Here is a 19944-nt window from a genome sequence, read left to right on the forward strand (position 1 = left end):
AAAAAAAATTAAAGAGTTTAAAAAAATCAGGGAGAAAGGAAGATAAAAATGAGCCTACAGGCGAACTCTGGTGGCCTAGTGGCAAGAAGCTACACTGCAGTCCCAGAAGTGTGCGGTTCAAATCCACCAGATGCTTTGCTGGAGAAGGAGCAATCTCCTCCTGTACCAGTCAAATCTGATTTGACGGTACACACACACACACACAAATGATAAAAATAAAATAAAGTTTAAAAAAAAATGAGCTTACAAAGGAACCTCAGTTCAAATGTCGACATGTCACTTTAACAACTTTCGATGCACAGTTATCAGGCTTTTTCCTGTGTCCTTCTAGAAAATTCTGTCATATCTCAAAAAGAAAAATAGATCTATCAAGACTGAATAAGAATTCCAAAAGAGAGAAATGGAATTAAGTATTCTGCTTCAGAGTCTTTTGTGAAAGAGGTTTTCACAGAATGAGTATTAATTAAACTGATGACCGAACTTAACCTTCTATGTGCAGACTCTGTTATCTTATGTATGAAACAGTCGCTACTATCACTTTTCCCCCCACCACACAGTTCTACAGATTACTATTTCCATATGCAATTGGAAAAAAATTACTCATTCAGATAAGTTATTAATACCAGCAATTCACACTTGTCATTTCGTTGCAATCCCCAATGCACATGGTTCGAACTCACCAGCGGCTCTGTGGAAAAATAATGGGCAATCTCCTCTCTTGCTATTTATGGCCTTTGAAAACCCACTAGATGGTCAGCTATGGGTCGGTTCCAACTTGATGGTATAAAACACCACTATCACAACAAAATTATACTGAGTTTCACAGAAGATGTAAATGAAAGGAGGAAAAAAATTATCTCATAGTATGTAGGTATCACTCCGGGAGAATTTGCATTCTAGAACTAATGAGCTTTTACTTGATAAATGCTTTGAGTTTTTATGAATCCATATGGTCCAGACCTATTGCACACAGGGTCGCTATAAGTCGCAGGTGACTTAACAGCACATAACAACATGGTAAAAAATAAAGAGCTCTTTTAAACTGTATCTATTCCTCCCATCCTCTAGGTGGCATGAGTATTCTTTAGAGCTTACGCCAATAATGAATTAAAGTGTAGTATTCAAACTCCAAGAATCCAGTGCTTTCAAGATAAGTCTCTATTACATGTGGAACATTTAACTGTGGAATAAGAAACACTTAATCTAAGAAACTCTTTTCTTTTGATAGGAAACTGTTTCTCAACAAGTGAAATCTATTTTGGTGTTGGGTGCTACTCTGGTTAGTAGATCATCACTCACAGCGACCAGAATAGGATGCACAGATCTGCTGTATATGATTTCCTAGGCTGTAATCTTTACAAAAGCAGACTGTCAGGTCTTGTCTCCCATGAAGCTGCTGGTGGGTTCAGAGGGCCTACCTTTCAGTTCACAGCTGAGCATTTTAACCATTGCCCCATTAATTTTAGCACTACCTCTGGAATCGAAAAAGATACAGATCTTGATTTTTGCTAGTATGTGAAACATGAACAAATAGGTTGTCTTCAAACTTAAAGAGCATCTTTAAGATGTCATGAACCACTTTTATTCTACTTATGTAAAAGTTGTCAAATGTGGGTAAGTCTTATTGCAAATACAATTATTTTAAAAACCACAAAAGAAGGGAAACACTTTAGAGATACAGAAAGGCAAAAGTCCCCTTTCTGCACATGTGGCCATCATATTTCCAGTGGAACAAAACATTCAGCTGAAAAACTATGATGTACAATAATGCAGAATTGAAAATAGAGCTTTTTATTCTCCCAAGTTAAAATGATGTCGCCCTGTAGACAAGAAGGAAGCTTTAAGTGAGAAAGAACTGTTAACAATCATATAAATCACTCATCTTTATAGATGAAGTGGTGACTGTAGTAATCCAAGGATTATTAAAATGACCACTAGGCACCTGTATGAAGTCACAAAGGCCCAAACATAGCTTATCACCAGACTTCATGTTTTTGAAAGGGTTATTAGAGGCATTTTAATTTTAAAGAGGCTATTTACTAGCTGATTTTCTACTAGACACATAATCTAGACACAAAATTTTATTTAATTATTATTCAAATTCTAGAAGACAGATTTTTTTTTATTCCAGCTTTTAATATATGGTTTATTGAAACCCAAAGAATTTATACAGCTTGCCAAGGGCCCAGCAATTAATAGCAGTCACAGAACTCGAAGTCAATAGAAACCTTTGTTAGGGAGCACTGGTGGTACAGGCCTCAGAGAGTTGTGCTGCTAACCTACTTCTCTGGTGGTTCAAATCTATCAATGACTTCTCAGGAGAAAAGTGGGAAACTTTGTCCTAAGTAATCTACAGCCTTGGAATCCCAAAAGAGGGTGAGCTAGAGTTGGTTCTGACTAAATAGCAATGAGTGTTAGGCTGGCGAGGGGAGGTCAGGGGACTAGAGGATAAGGAGTTGTAGGGCCAATCCAAAGGCAGGTGATGTCATCTAAGCAGCTACTCTGTGAAGGAGATGGAAAATTTCCTTCCACGTGATTGACAGCCTCTGAAACTCCACTGGAATCAGTTATGATTCAGTTCCGACTGAATGGCACATTAACAACAGGGGGAGTATAGGGCATGGAATGCATCATTATGTATTTTGGCAAAAAAGACTTTTCCTAAAGCGCTGCCTGATCTTATGAACAAATGTAGAAAATGAGCTAGATAATAATAGTCTTTGATCCCACCTTAAAAAGAGATTATGTTCTCATAAGGCTCTCTTTTCTTTGATGACTTAAAGAAATAGAAGTTACTTTCATATTTCCATGAAGATGACAAAGAGAGTAATACTAAGTTCTGTGATGTGTTCCTGCAAAGTATAGCTCAATTTGCAATTTCTCCACAAAAAAAAGTCTTTTATTCTCTTACTTTGCATATTTTAAAATTTTGTTTTTAGATTGTACTAAACAGTTATTAGTTACTTGCTATGTATTAGAGAGCTGGACAATGACCAAGGATGACAGAAGAAGAACTGATGCCTTCAAGTTGTGGTGCTCGAGAAGAATCTTGAACATATATATCATGGACTGCCAAGAAAACAAATAGATATGTTGTGGAGAGGGGGAAACCAAGTTTCTCCTTGGAGGCTAGGATTTTGAAGCTCCATCTCATACATTTTGGGCACGTGGCCAGGAGAGACTGGTCCTTGGAGAAGGACATCATGCTCGGAAGGGTGGAGGGACAGTGCAGGAGAGGAAGACCTCAGATGAGATGGATTGATATAGTAATTAAGGCAGTGGGGGCTGGTGTGTCAGAATCAGTGAGACTGGCTCAGGACAGGGCAGGCTTCAGAGGCTACTAAGATTGACAGGCGACTCAATGACACATAACAGTTTATAACTGATTTAAGGCTGACATCAACTGTCACTTTTGGTATAATAACCTTTCTCTCCAATTGGGTTCTAAATTTTTAAAAGGAAGAATTTTATCAATGCCATTCTTCAAGATACTCCCAAATAAGCAAAGTGGCAACATCACACCCTCTGAAGTCAAAATCTATTACAATCAACCAATCAAAACAGAATGGTACTGGTACAGTGACAGACAAATAAACCCATATAAAGAATCAAGAAGCCAGAAATCAACTCATCTATCTGTTTATGGTCAAGTGATCTTTGCCATGGAGATGAAATACATTAAGCTGGGATATGACAGCTTCTTTAACAAACAGTGTTGGCAATACTGTGCATTTATCTGCAGAAAACAAGATCCACACCTCACAAATTACACAGAAACCAAATCAAAACGAACTAGGGACTTAGGTGTGGGAAAAAACCAAAATGAAATTATAAAGATGATCAGGGGGCAGGGGGAATAGGAACCAAGTTATAAACTCTTAATTTATGAAAGGCTTTCAAATATAGAAAAAAAAAAGGGATCATAGCAAAGAGAAGACAAAATAGACTAATAGGACCTTCTAAAATGAAAATTTTGTGTGTATAAAATACCTTCTCCAATAGGGTGAAAAGAAAGCCCACAGACTGGGGAAAAATATTTGACAATGGAATATCTAACAAGGGACCATCCAAAATTTCTAAAATACTACAGCACCTCAACAAAAAAAGACAAACAACCCAGGATAAAATGTACAGAAGATGGGGAAAGACTCTTCACCAAAGATATTCCGATATCTAACAAACACATGAAGAAATGCTCCCGATGACTATTGTTGTTGTTATTAGATGCCACTAAGTCAAGGATGACTCATGGGCTGTTCATAGTTTATGAACAGCCGATCTGAACACTGTCCTGTCCTGTGCCATCCTCATAATCTTTGACATACTCAAGCCATTGCTACAGTTAGTCAACCCACCTCTCTGAGGGTTTATGCTCTTTAGAGATGTGCAAATCAAGACAAAAATGAGTTATAGTCTCACCCCAGCAAGGAAAGCCAAGTTTAACAAGCCACTAACCAGCAAGTGTTGATAAAGATGGAGGATTTATTAGGATTGAAAGTCTCATGTGCTGCTAGTGGGAATGCAAAATGGTGCAACAACTATGAAAGGCAGTCTGGCACTTCCTCAAAAAGTTAAGAATATGGAAACAGCCCAGATGTCCAACCATAATCGAATGGATTGAGAAATTATAGTATATTCACAGAATGGAATACTACGCAGCACGAAAGAACAATGATTTTTTTAAATTATTACCTAACTTCAGAGGGACTAGAGAGCACTATGCTGAATGAACTAACTCAATCCCATAGGACAAATATTATATAAAACCATTATTGTAGAATGAGTATTAGAATCCAAGCATGGGGGGGGGTGGCGGGAGAGGAGTAAAAAGATGAGGATTTGGGGGGATTAATTAGGCGTTGTACAGTTTGGTGGGTGGGGGGGGTTTGAGGAAAACTGGAACAATCTGGTCTGGAAAACAATGTATTAGAATTTTATAAATAAACTAGTATAATTAAGAAAAGAGAGGAAAAAAGAGAAATCCCATTTGATCCAGCTATTCCACTGCTAGAAATGTACCCTAAAGAAATCAGATCTGTGACACAAAGAGATGTACATACACCTATGTTTACTATAGCATTATTCACAACAGTAAGGAGATGCAAACAGCCCAAGTGCCTGTCAACAAATGAACAGAGAAATGTGGTACATTCACAAAATGAAATACTATATAGCATTGAAAAACAATGAACTTGTGAAACACTAAACAACATAGATGAGTCTAGGACACATTATATTGAGGGAAATCAGTCAGAAAAGGTCAAATACTAAGTAAGACCATTATTATAAAAAAATTGGATGGCCACACAGTGAGAAGAGAACAAGAATAAAATGAATAGATAATGACCGCTATAATAAGTTAGGGAGAGGGAAGATCAACTTGAAATGTGTGGACCACTAGAAAATATGTGCATTGCAATCAACAACCTGGAATAAGACAAGCACAACTGATCAAATGGAATGTGGGGGAGGAGGTAAAGGAGAGAGGAATTTCTCTAAAATAAAAAAGAATAAAGCAAAAGCTTATCCACAAATAGAAATGACTGCAGAGCGTTGACAGGTAGGGACAGAATGAGTGGGAGAAGAGGCAGAAAGTAGCAAATGAAAGGGACCGGAGAGTACAGGAAGGATATTGTAAATAATAGTAATATACAGCTAATAGTATTGTCTTAACATAGAAAAAATAAAGATGGCTTTGATCTTAAAAAAAAAAAAAAAAAAAAAGGTAGGACCTTGTCTTAAAATTCTATTTTTTAATACACAGGAAGCTCAAAAATGATTTGTAGAATTTAGAGATATATAAGCTATATTTTCATAACTCTTTTTAAAAAATTGTTTCTGAATGACTAAACTGAGGTAATCGGGAGTTTTCCTGTTAAATTTCATGGCTTAAAAAAAGAGAAAGCAATTGAGAAACCGCATTTACTTTCTTTATATAATGGACCCACATTTAGGATATATACAGATAGATCAATGATCATATCATCACTGTTCTCACTTGATAAAACAATCAAGATGCTCTGTGTATGAAGAATTGTTCAATTTTTTTTAATTTCTAAAAGAAATAGCTGAATACATTATATATTCCTTATATCTACCTCATAGTGGGTAACTGGTAGTTAATCTTACCTTAAACTTCCCATCTGAAGAGAAAATGCTAACCCATTTATTGTCATAATCTGCAATGATTATGTCCCCACTGGGATGCACAGCTACTCCTGTGGGCCGCTGCAGCTGTCCAGGAGAGCGCCCTCGTATGCCAAAGCGGCTTTTGAACTGGCCATCATTGGAAAATATCTGGAAAAGAACGTGCACTAATGAGACGTAAATCTCAAAAACAGTTTACACCAGTACACAGAGAATTCTAGCCTGATTCAGAAGAGACATGGAATGAGGGGCAGACTGAATGATGTCAGATAGATCTTAACTGAAAGCAGAGAATAATAAAATGTTTACCTGTGTTTAAATGACTATGCAAAGGCATTCAATTGTATAGTTCATGACAAGTTAGCACTGGGAAGAATAGGAATTTGGTAACACTTAATTGTATTTCATGTGGAACTTGTACACAGACCTAGAGGATAGCTATTTGACCGTACAAGGGAATACTTCATGGTTTAAAATCAGCATGGGCTGTCAGAGTTTCATCCTTTTGCCATATCTGATGGCACCTAACAACAGATGTAAAGTAGTACAGGTCATTATAAGGAAGAAATGAAGACTTGTCAAATGTACTGCAGGACAGAACATGTAAACTCTATCTGAAGAAAAGCCTACATATATATTCTAAGCTCCTTGTGCTTATGGTATGTAACTTAGGTCTTAAGTTGGAATATATCTCTTCTATTAATGTACCTGTAGATTGTTAAGAATACAGTTAGGGACCATACCTGTACACATTGGTTGTTACTGTCTGCAATTAAGATCTTTCCAGTTGTAGATGCAGCTACCCCCTGAAGATTTGTAAACTCTCCTTTATTTCTTCCTTTGGTACCTGAGGGTGATGGGGGAAGAAATTCACAGAAAACAAATAATAGTGAATTTTATTTCTTAATCTTAGCAGGAGATTATTTAGTCCTCTACATCAGATAATTCGTTGTTGTTATGTGCCGTTGAGTTGAGTTGCTTGTGACTCACAGTGACCCTATCTATGTACAACACCTCCGAACCCTGCTCTATATCCTGTGTCAGTACTATTGTCTCTGATACACATAGCCCCATTACCCCAGTCACTGAATCAATCCATCTCATCGAGGGTTTTCCTCTCTTGCGCTGTCCCCTCCACTCTCTCAAGCATGATGTCCCTTCTCCAAGGACTGCTTACTCCTAGCAACATGCCCGAAGTATGCCACACGAAGCTTTAGAATCCCTGCCTCCAAGAATGAACTTGTTTTTTCTCCTAGCAGTGCATGGTATATTTAGTACTCTTCTCCAGCACCACAGCTTAAAGGCTCCTATCATCCCTAGTCATTGTCCAGCTTTCTGATGCATGGCAAGTAATTGTGAAGACTATGGCCTGGATCAGATGCACCTTGGTCTCTATCACTGCTCTTGAGTATTCTGGCGAGGTCTCTTGACAGCAGACTTTCCCAATGCATTTTGTCTTTTGATTTCCTGGCTGCTGGTACCAAGACTGTTGATGTGGAGCCAAGCAAATTAAGCTGTTAGCAATCTCAATCCCATCACCATCTATCATGACATTGCCAATCACCCAGTGGTGAGAATATTTGTTTTCTTGATGTTAAGCTTCAATCCAAATTGAAGGCTGTAGTCCTTGACCTTCTGCAGCAAGTGCTTCAGGTCCTCCTCAGTTTCAGCAAGCAGGGTTGTGTTATCTGCATAACGCAGATTGTTGTCCTCCTCCAATCCTGATGCAACATTCCTCATAGAGCCCTGCATCCTGGATAATCTGTTTTGCATAAAGATTGAAAAAGTATGGAGATAGGACACACCCCTGGTGTATACCCTTCTCAATTTTGGACCATGCAGTTTTTCTTGCTCTGTGCTGATGACTGTCTCATGATCCAAGTACAGGTTTCTCATAAGCACAAACGTAGGGTAGGGATTATTCCTTACCTACCTACACACACACACACACACACACACACACACACACACACGTATACACAGAGTCTAATCCATATGAAATTAAACTATTTCCAAATCAATCAGGCCTTTCCAAAATTAGTTCTTTAGGCAAATGCCAAATCACCTCTTATTAATTTATAGGTGTACAGTAACATAATCATGATGCACTTAAGATTCCACAAAGATATGGTAATGAAATTAATATTCTAACTGAGGACAGACTTTTTTTTATATTTTTGCCACAATTACCTTCTCATTTAGCAGCTCTTGGAAGAAACCTGGATGTTGGATTGTGCATACATTTAAGAAATAATAAGATCACAGATGTTATAAAAATAGCAAGTTGGTTTTCATGTTGTTCATTTACTTATGCATTATTTTCAATGATTCAGTATCTGATATTCTTCCTGAAATTATGAAAAATAATCTAGTATGGTGCTTTCTAGACTAAATAAGAAAACCTACTGGAAATCAATTAACCCAAGGAACTATTTTCATCCTTCCTGGATTCCTTTTTATTTTTGAAGAAAACAGAAGAAGAAAAATTATGATAGGTGAAGAAAAAGATTGAAATTGGCAATGATTTCACCTTACTGCTATCCACAATCAGCACCTCTGGCACTAGCAGTCAAGAAATCAAAAAGTGTGTTGCAATGGGAAAGCTTGAACCTCTCCAAAGTATTGAGGAGCAATAATTTCAGTTTAAAGACTGAAGTGTGCCTTATTGAGGCTATGGACTTTTCAAACACTTGGTAGACATCTGAAAGTTGGGTAATGAATACGCATGACAGAAGAATTGATACCTTTGAATTGTGGTGTTGGAGAGGAGTACTGACTATCCCATGGACCGCCAAAAGAACAAACACAGACATCTTAGAGAAAGTGCAACTAGAGTGTTCCTTGGTGGGAAAGATGGTGAAACTTCATCTCACATACACATACTTTGGGCATGTTGTTATGAAGGGCTATTCCTTGGAAAGGGATCTCACACTTGGAAAGATGGAGGGACAGTGAAAGGGAGGAAGACCTTAAATGAAATAGATTGAGTATGTCAGAGATGAAGATGGCACAGGATAGGGCAAGGTTCAGATTTGTTGTTCAGAGGGTCATCATGAGTCTCACTTTATGTTACCTAGCAACAACAGACTCATTTTTTAAAATCAAAGGATATGAGGTAGGGATTGCAGGGGAAGCAAAGAAGTCAGTCCACAGGTTAACAGATGTTGTTGTTGTTATGTGCCATCGAGTCGCTTGCGACTCATAGTGACCCTATGTACAACAGGCCTAAACTCTGCTCTGTCCTGTGCCTTTCGTACTGTCTGACACTCCCATCCCAATTATTCCAATCACTGAATCAATCCACCTCATAGAGGGCCTTCCCCTCCTGCGCTGTCCCTCCACCCTCCCAAGCATGATGTCCTTCTCTAAGGACCGGTCTCTCCTCACAACCTGTCCAAAGTATGTTAGACGAAGCCTCAGAATCCTTGCCTCCAAGGAGCCACTCGGTTTAACCCTAGAAGATTTTTACCAACTTTTACAATCGGAGATTGAGCGAACATGCAACCAAGATGCATTGATAATAATGGGTAACTGGAATGCAAAAGTCGGGAACAGAGAAGAAAATTCAGTAGTTGGAAAACATGGACTCGGTAACAGAAATGGAGCTGGAGAGGGAATGACTGGATTTTGCACAATCAATGACTTATTCATAGCAAATACATTTTTTAAGAGACATAAACGCAGGTTATATACTTGAATTTCACCTGATAGTATGCATAGGAATCATATTGATTACATCTGTGGAAAGAACCGCTGGAGAAGCTCAGTATCAGCTGTGAAAACTAGGCCGGGAGCTGATTGTGGAACAGACCACCAACTACTCATATGCAAGTTGAGGTTAACAGATGGCTGGACTTATTTCAAAAGAAGTAGTTAGAACTAATAGCAATAAAACCTATTCCACTGTTGAGGCAATTCTAACTCATAGTGGAACCCCCCACCCCCACCCAATTAGGTTTTCAGGGCTACAAAGCAAATCTGCACAGGAAGAAACTGCCTCATCTCTTTCCTGCACATTAGTTGGTGGATTAAACCACCAGCTTCTTTGGTTAGCAGTCTCACATGCAGCTTACTATGCCGCCAGGGGTCCTAACTTACTTCAATACAGCTATGTAGTGTTACCTAGTGTTCTTAGTGTGGTTTAAGCATATGGTCAGAAGAGGCCGGTTCATGGAGAGAGACATCATGCTTGTTAAAGCAGAGAGGGGTCAGTAAAAGGAAGGAAGACCCTCAATGAGATGAACTGACACAGTAGCTGCAACAGACATCATTAGGATGGCACAAAATTGGGCATTTCAATCTGTTGACAGAGGGTCACTATCAGTCAGGGCTGACTCTCATAACAGCTAACAATAATAACATACAAGTACTACAAGTATAGACAGTTCAAATGGTTAGTATGTTCGGTTACTAACTAATTGGTAATTAACTGGTTCAAATTCACCCAAAAGTGCACTGGAAGAAAGTCCTGGTGACATGCTTTAAGGTAACATCCACTGACAACTCCAGGGAGCTTCTCAGCTCTATTCTGAAAACACGGGGTTACCAGGAGTAGGAACTGAGTCAGGGGGAACTGGTCAGTTCTGGTTTGGGTAAATATTAAATGGATGGAAACAGAATGAACCTTGCTCGGATATGAGGAAGAAGTAAGTTTAAATCACAAATACCAGAAAGTAATTTTTCTGTTGTAAAATTTCATGTAAATTTAAAACATAAAAGAGCATTTTGTCTATAGTTGCTGACAAGAGTGCAGTGCCTTAGGAAAGAGGGACAAAGGCATATTCCTGCTGAGATTTCTCTTAGGAATAGTTAGACTCTCTGAAAATAGTTTTTTGTGGGTTTTTTTGTTGTTGTCGTTTAGGCCGTGAAATTGGTGACAGGATTAAACTCAGCATGAAATCAACCACAAATTGTTGAGCAGAACTTTCTCAGATCACTTACTTGGAGGCTGTTCTTAGTGAAATCACTACCTGGAACTGCTTGAATGGTGTCTTCTATACCCCTTGCAAAGAAATATGTTCATCTAGAACCTGTGAATGCAACTTTATTTGGGGAAAGTCAGTGCAGATGTGATTAATTAAGTTAAAGAACTAGAGATGACATCCCAGACACATGTAGACCCTCACTCCAAATTGCTGGTGTCTACAAGAGAAAGGGGAGAGATCTGAGATGTGCAAACACAAAGAGGGCCCTATGAAGATGGAAGCAGAGGCTGACATTTTGCTGCCATCATAAGCTGAGGTATATGTGGATGTGGAGTCATGAGGAGCTGTAAAAGGGAAGAGTGGAGTCTCTCTAGAGTCTTTGGAGAACTTGATAATACTACTAATAATGCTAGTACTCTGATTTTGAACTTCTAGGCTCCAAAATGGAGAAGAAACTAAGGCACTGAGTTTGTGGCATTTTTTTATAGTAACCTTGTTGTTGGAGAATGTCGAGTTGACCCATAGCCGACCCTCCAGCAGGTTTTCACAGGCAGTAAATGCCACAGCAGGAGACTGCCCATCTTTCTCCTTTATAAGTGCTGGTGGTTTTAACCATGTTCTTTTGGGCTGGAAATGCAACTCCTTTCTATTAAGCCACCAGAGCTCCCTACAGTATCCTTATAAAAAAGAAAGAAAGCAAATATATTTCATCTCAGGAGATAAAACACTGACATACTGAATGCCTGTCTGACTGATGGAGATCCTCTGTCGGGCTTTCAAGTCTATAAAGCTAAATGGGAAGAGACTGCATGCAGAACTGGCTGGGGGATTCGAACTGCTGACCTTAACCTACTGCACTACCAGGATTTATTCAAAGGTAAGGGAGTCCCTTAGTAAAAAAGATATCTTCTTTTTGGAAATATGAAAGGATAGAATGTTCGGGGAGGGAAAAATGTAAGTGCAAAATAAATGTAATCGTACAGCTAATGATGACCTCAAGGTTCTTTCCGGCTAAAATAAATGCACATCTGGAGGGTCAATAGTAGAAATGGGAGAAAATTGTGTTACGGGGATGATTTTAAAATTTGTGAAAGCATTTAATCAGATATAGTATTTGAAGAAATAGGGAGATTCAACGCCAAGTTGAAATAACTCTGAGATGCTCAAGACCTGCGAATATTTGGTCACAAAAAGCAATGACTTTAAAGCTGCACAAGGACACCCCCCCTGGAGAGAGGTTCTAGAACCACTGAGCTGCAGAGAAATGTGTGAGCGTAGCTGCCCTGTTGGTCTCCTGTTAGCTACAGCCTACTTCTCTTGCCCCACACAGATACAAATGAAATTACATCAAAGGGATGGGAAAGGAATTGTCAGTTGAAGATTGCTAATTTTTTTTCCCTGTAAAAAGCTAGATGGAACAGACAGTGACATTTAAATTCTCTGATATTTGTTTTAAAAACGCTTTTCTTTAAGCCATATGGCTTCACTGCCAAAAAGCTGGGTTTAGTACTATTGGCAAGATGCACTGACTGTTATGAGAATCTTTTGGCATGTCAGGATACTGATGATCATTTTTTAAATGAAGCAAAACAACAACAAAAATCTCTATTTGAAAACACAGGCGCGGATCACAGTATTACTCCCAAAACGAAAGGGACAGCATGGGCATATTTTCAAAGGACAAATGAGGCTGTCATTCCCCATGAAGCTGATGCCGACTACTTCTACCTTCACCATGAATGAATAATGATGCAGACTGACAGCAGCCACATCACCCGTTAGGCTGAACTGCCAACATTTAAATGTCTAGAGAGTGACTTGGAAGCAAAATTAAGTTAAAATTTCAGAAGGAAGACATAATATCAGATCACAAGGCAAAGTATCATAATGAAATGTGCAAGGAGCTGGAGTCAGAAAAGCAAAAGCACCAATTTGCTAGGCATTTTTTAAGCTGAAGGAACTAAAGAACAAATTCAAGCTGTGAGTTGCAATGCTTAAGGATTCTGCTATGGGCAGAATATTTGAACGATTCAGGAAGCATTAAAAGAAGATGGAAGATTTATACAGAGCCATTCTATGAAAAAAGAAAAATTTCAAGAAACAACATTTGACCAAGAGGCAATGGTGATGAAGGAGGAAGTTCAAGCTGTTCTGAAGGATTTGGCAAAAAATAAAACCTCGAGAATTGATGGAATACCAATTGACATATTTCAGCAAACTGATGCTGCTCTGGATGTACTCTCACCAGGTTGTGCCAATAGATCTGGAGAACAACTATGTGGCCAACTGACTGGAAGAGATCCATATTTATTCTCATTCCAAAAAACGGTGACTCGACAGAGTGTGGAAATTATTGAATAATATCACTCATATCACACTAGAAAAATTCTGCTGAAGATTATCCAGAAACGACTGGAACAGTACATTTGACAGAGAACTACCAGAAATAAAAGCTGGGTTTAGAAGAGGTCATGGCACTAGAGACATTATTGCCAATATCAGATGGGTCTTGGCAGAAAGAGAACCAGAGAAATGTCTGTGTTCAATTGACTGTGCAAAGGCATTTGACTGTGTGGATCACAACAAATTGTGGCTAACCTCTAAGAAAATGTAAACCCTAGAACTTAATTGTGCTTATGTGAAATTGATACTTGGACCAGGGCAGGGAAACACTGCATGGCTGAAAATGAGGAAAGGAGTGCATCAGGGATGCGTCCTCTCTCCATATCTTTGCACTTTAAATGCAGAACAGATCATTCTAGAGGCTGTGCTTTATGAGAAGGAATGTGATATCAGGATTGGAGGAAGACTCATCAACAATCTACTTTACGCAGATGACACAACCTTGCTGAAACTGAAGAGGACCTAAAGAATTTGCTGCAAAAAGTCAAAGACTGTAGAGTCTCCATATGGACTGAAACTCAACATCAAGAAGACAAAGATTCTCACCTCTGGCCCAACTAGCAGCACCATGGTAAATGGAGAAGAGATTGAGGTGTTACCAATTATAGCTCACTCAGCTCACAATCAACACCTTTAACACTAGCAGTCAGGAATCAAAAGATGAATTTAATTGGGAAAATCTATTATCAGGGACCTCTACAGAGTACCAAAAAGCAATAATATCAGTCTAGAGACTAAGGTGCGCCTAATCTAGGCTATGGTCTTTGCAATTATTTCCTATGTATCAGAGAGCTGGACAATGATGAAGAATGACAGCAGAAGAATTCATGCCTTTGAATAGCGGTGCTGGAGAAGAGTCTTGAACATACCACGGACTGTCAAGAAAAGAAATAGATCTGTCTTAGAGAGAGTGAAACCAAGTTTCTCCTTGGAGACTAGGATTTTAAAGTTTCATCTCACATACTTTGGGGATGTGGCCAGGAGAGACCAGACCTTGGAGAAGGATATCATGCTCGGAAGGGTGGAGGGACAGCACAGGAGAGGACCCCAGATGGGATGGATTGATACAATAACTGAGGCAATGGGGGTTTGTGTGTCGTAATTAGTGAGACTGGCTCAGGACAGGGCAGGGTTCAGAGCTGCTGTATATAGGGTCACTGTGGGTCACAGGTGACTGACTATATGGCACATAACAACAACAACAATCTATAAAATATATGGACTCAATATACTTTAAATCTACATAAAGAGTATTGAATATACCATGGACTGCTAGGAGCACAAACAAATTCATCCTACTGAGGGTGAAACCAGGTTGCTCCTTGGAGGCAAGGATTCTGAAGCTTTGTCTGACATAATTTGGACATGGTGCAAGGAGGGACCAGTCCTTGGAGAGGGACGTCATGATTGGGAGTGTGGAAGGATACTGCAAGAAAGGAAGACTCTCAATGAGATGGACGATTTAGTGACTGGGGTAATGGGGTGTCAGAGACAATAACATTGGCATAGGATAGAGCAGGGTATAGGGCTGTAGTACATAGGGTCGCTATGAGTCACAAGCGACTCAATGGCACATAACAACAACAACACCACATACATAAATATAGAAAAATATTGAAGATAAATATACCCTCTCTATCAAAAACTGGTTTTTAATGAGAAATATAAAAGCAATACAAAATATACCAAACACTACCAAAAAACAAAACCAAAATATCCATTGCTGTCAAGCCAGTTCCAACTCATCACAACCTTCAGTTTCTAAGCCTGTAAATAAATCTTAACAGAAACGAGACTGCCCACTTTTCTCCTGAAGAGCAGATGATAGATTTTAACTGTCACCCTTTAGTTAGCAGCCCAACATATCACTCATTATGGCACCAGGGTTCCTTAAACATAATACCTACTAAATGTTTCCTGTCTACTTTGTTGTAAAACATTTCATTTGGTGGTTAAATTTTAGCTAGAAGAATGAGTAATACCTGTTTTAAAAGTAATTATACATACTTGGCAACCATTTCATAAGATAATTAAAACTTGTTTCTCTCAGATGTCAAATTAGCCTCTGAAGACAAAATGAATTTTGAAGTCAACAACTTCTCATCTCTGCTTCTCTCGGTGACTGCCATCCAAGACATTCCATCCAGTATCTTTAGGAAGGTTACAAAAGTCAGTTAAGTTGCTAGCATGAAATAGTTGTTTGTTATGTACCACCACATGAGAACCGACTCATAGCTGACCCTCCAAGCAGGTTTTCAGAGGCAGTAAACTGCATGGGAGGAGAATGCTTATCTTCCTCCCAGCTAGTGGATTGGAATCATGTTTCTTTGTATTTTCAGCGCAACTCCTTACCACTAAGCCACCAGAGCTCCCTAGCATGAAAAAAAGGACGAATCAATTCAGAGTACCTCCCATACCCACTCCAATTAGCATGAAGATGAAGGCTAGGCAAACTTAGCTATTCTAAATAGGACGAAACAAGAAGTTGAAATTGAGCCAAGAGCAGGGTGTGAACAAGATTTTTCAACCACATATGTGTATAACGATGCTTGCTGAATGAGTGAGCGCTTGGGTAGGTTAATAATGTTTGACTACATTAAAATCCATATTACATCATGGGAAATGAAGCATTCAGATATTCACAGCACTTTCACACACATGCTCTTGTGTTCCCTATAACCATGACCAGCATTAAAAGTTATTCTAGGCAAGATAGATATTATTATTCTCCTTTTCTGGGTGAAGAAATGTAACCCTTGCAATATCACAGAAGTAATAAGACAGCACAAAAGAATGAAATCTGGCTCTCTTGACCCTTTATATATTTTGAACCACCCAGTCCCAACATGCATAATGCTTCTTATTTCTAATTAGGCTTTTAAGATACCATCTAGTGTCTGACGTGAGGCAAACTACCATCTGGGCTCATAGGTATCATATTTTCCCCTTAAAATTCTTCAGCAAACATTTCTCATATGCTGTGTTAACTGGATGCATCAGAATATAAACTCCTTGAGGGTGGGGACAATGCTATTCTGCTGCACCCCATTCACAGTCCAGTTCCTAGTTTCAGGAAATACTAGTTATTTCTCTGCCACTTGAAATGCAACAAAGTGAGCCCTGGTGGCCAAGGAATAAGGAGTTGCACTACCAATCCAAAGGTAAGTGGTTCAAATCTACCAACTGCTCCATAGGAGAAAGATGGGCCACTTTGGGCGATCTCTTGCAATTATAACCTCTGAAAAATGCTGGAGGGATAGCCATAAGTTGGTTCTGACAAAATGTCACATAACAACTTCAAGTGCAAGAAGAGTTCCCAAAGATAAGAGTCTTTTCTTCTGCCCCCCACCCCGTTTGTTTTATTTGTGATATGAGTGAAAGTTTATAAAGCAAACTGATTTTCTATTCATTGACATTCTGACATTAATCAAGACTCAAAACTCATCACTGTTGTAATGGAACCATGCATAGCTGACCCTCCAGTGGGTGTTTTGAGGCTATAAATCACATGAGAGAGACTGTTTCCCCTGGAGCCACTGGTGGATTCAAACCAGAGAGATTCAGCTTTTGTATTAGTAGTGAAACTCCCTAAAGACTAGCTTGAGCTCCTTTTAATACCTACAATGTCATCATAGGGAGCTCTGGTTGCCTAATGGTAAGAAACTCTGCTGCAAGCTAAAGGAACACAGTTCAAATCCACCAGCTGCTCCACAGGAGAAGGATGGGCAGTCTCCTCCCATTTGATTAACTATCACTAAAACCCCACTGGAGGGTCTGCTCACAAAAACAACACTGGAATCACACTTTCCCTACTTCCTTCCAGAATTCTCATTTCTAGTAATCTTTTATCCTACCCTTTCCTGTCTCTTCTGTGCTGTCTCCTTGGGTAAATGCTGTTCTTTTGAACTTATGTGGTTAGTTATGCTAAGGACAGAGAGCCTCCTGGTGTAATTACTGACTTTATAGGCCTGCCTACTGTTTGGTAGACACTTAAGCCACAGGAGTAAGTATTTACCCAGATTAGAAGGATGATTAAGGGTAATGGTCTTAGAGGTTCTACTAGACTTGATCTGACCTTTAAACTTGGCCTCCCTGCCTCATAATTTTGAGTTTTGTTCTTAAAGGATGGGAATAATGATATGCTGAAAAATTAGCATGACCTCTTTTACATGGAGATTTTTGGGGAGAGTAGTGGTGAAGCCTTTGCAGGAGAAGAAAATGGGTTGACACTGAGTTGGTTCTGACTCTGGCGACCCTATGTGATTCAGAACAGAACTGTGTTCCCTAAGGTTTCCAGTGGTTGGCTTTCTGGAAGTAGATTATGAGGTCTTTCTGAAGAGGCATATCTGGGTTCAGCTGAGGGCATTAATCATTTGTACCACCCCGGGCCTTGGTGAGGCAAGGGACTAACTCGCTCATGCATTGCTGTCAGTTGTAATTAACTCCTAGCTCCCCTTACACTGGGTTTTCAGAGACTCTGTATCACACGGAAGGAGACTGCCCATCTTGCTCCCTCAGAGCCACTGGTGTTGGAACTACCAAACAAGTGCTACTCTTGGGCTAACAGCACATCAGCTTTCTACAGACTCTGCCACCACAGTTCCCTCGAGGCAGGGGAAAGGGGCCTCAAGTACTAGCACACCTTCTTCCTATGAAGCCGTTGAAACGCACGCTGAGATTTTACACATTCATCTTCTATTACAAGAAAGCAAACTGTTCTAGAGCACAAATGAATGTTTCATTCAACACTTCCACAGACTCAGTGAGGTACAATTACATACCTGAAACAAGTCAATGGTAAGCCTTTCACTTCCACCCACACCTTCCGGTTTCCTTTTTGTTCTGTCATTGTCTTGAAGAGCTGACAATACCAGTTCATAGCTTCTAGTCAGCAAACTCTCAGCGTGCAGGGGAAAGTAATCTTTGTGTTTCACAGAATCATCTTCAGCCTAGACTCTAAGATAAGTCTCTACATTCATTCCAGATGGTTTTCCAATACAGTATTAAAATAGCACAATAGCTGATTCACAGAAGGCATACATTACATTTTCAGGGGTGAGAAGTAAGAAATATCTCAACTTGAGGAAACCACTTTAGTCAGAGGACATTTTAGATGAAGAAGGGTCATTGTGCAATGAACAAGTCACTGAATTTCTAACCCAGCTCTCATTTTTTTTAAAGCATGGAATCAGTTTTAACTCATAGCAATCCTCTGTTGGCTTTCTGAGGCTCTTAAGGTAGCAGAACAACAATTGTGGACTATGCCAACAGAGCTCTCTTCTTCAAACATGTTGCTTGTTGTTGTTATGTGCTATTGAGTCACTGAGTCAATTCGACTCTGACTCATAGTCACCGTATGTACAACAGCTCTGAACCTTGCTCTATCCTGAGCCAACCTTATTTTCTCTGATACAACTACCTCCACTACCCCAGTCACTGAGTCAATCCATCTCATCCAGGGTCTTCCTCTCTTGTAGCTTGATGTTCTTCTCCAAGGACTGGTCCCTCCTGGGAACATGCCCATAAGAATGGTCAAACATATGTTGAGCTAGTATGCAAACTCTCCTGAAGAGCAGGGGGTGGAGGAATTGTCTGTAGCACTTGCTGGGTTCTGTAAAGCAAACAGTATAAATACCCCTGATGTTGTTCCCATTGTGCTCAATTTTAAGCTGTCAATATAATGTCACTGAACAGAGCTGGGAAAGGATAACTCAATGGGCTCTTGTGAACCAGGTAAGAGCCAACTTTAGCACACTGCGTGACTATTGTTATTAGGTGCCATCATTCATGGCAATACTTTACAGAGTGAAGTTGCTCCACAGGGGCTTCTTGGTTGATCTTTATGAAAGCAGATCACCAGGCCTTTCTTCTGAGGAGTTGCTGGGAAGGTTTGAAGCTTCAACCTTTAGTCAAGTACTTAATAGTTTGTACCATAATAGCTCCTTACAATATATGGTAGATTGCAGAAGGTATATTATAAGGGCCTTGGCGGTGCACATGGTTTGTAATTGGCTACTAACTTAGAAGTCAATGGTTTGACTCTATCCAGAGATTCCATAGAAGAAAGGCTTGGCTAACTGCTTATATAAAGAGGACAGCCAAGAAAACCCTTTAAGGCAGTTATACCTGGGTGTCTAAGGTTTTGTCATTCAAGATTGTCTTTCCTAGCCAAAAGAGTAACTGTTTGTTTTACACTGAAGTACTTATTGTATCAAGGAGAGAGAATGCTATGTGGTTGAGCAGGAATATATGCATGGGGTAGGGTAAGTTAGCCTATCCACAAAGGATGTTACTGTTTGTGTTACTGATGCTGTTGTGGGGACAGTTCCCCTTTGTGAAGTTGGTAAAGGTCATTTATGACCTTTCCCATGTGGCCTTTGTCTTTTTTATAATTCTGTAATAGAGGTGGCTGTGATGAGTCAGAGGCCAATTAGATGGCACCTAATAATAAGCACACTATAATGTAGGG

General features: G+C 39.5%; 1 protein-coding gene across 2 annotated transcripts in view; it reads right to left on the minus strand.

Annotated features, from left to right (window-relative positions):
* TRIM2 (tripartite motif containing 2) overlaps positions 1-19944 on the minus strand; it is a 189787-nt gene that overhangs the window by 20737 nt on the left and 149106 nt on the right. For both annotated transcript variants that reach the window (XM_006884464.1, XM_006884463.1), the window contains exons 7-8: positions 6891-6994; positions 6130-6297 (exon numbers count right to left, since the gene is read on the minus strand). In XM_006884464.1, coding sequence (XP_006884526.1) covers positions 6130-6297; positions 6891-6994 — 272 coding nt within the window. The remainder of the gene's footprint in view (positions 1-6129; positions 6298-6890; positions 6995-19944) is intronic.

The sequence above is a fragment of the Elephantulus edwardii genome, unplaced genomic scaffold, assembly GCF_000299155.1.
Source record: "Elephantulus edwardii isolate Elephantulus edwardi_28Jun2011 unplaced genomic scaffold, EleEdw1.0 scaffold00034, whole genome shotgun sequence".
NCBI classification, from domain to species: domain Eukaryota; kingdom Metazoa; phylum Chordata; class Mammalia; order Macroscelidea; family Macroscelididae; genus Elephantulus; species Elephantulus edwardii.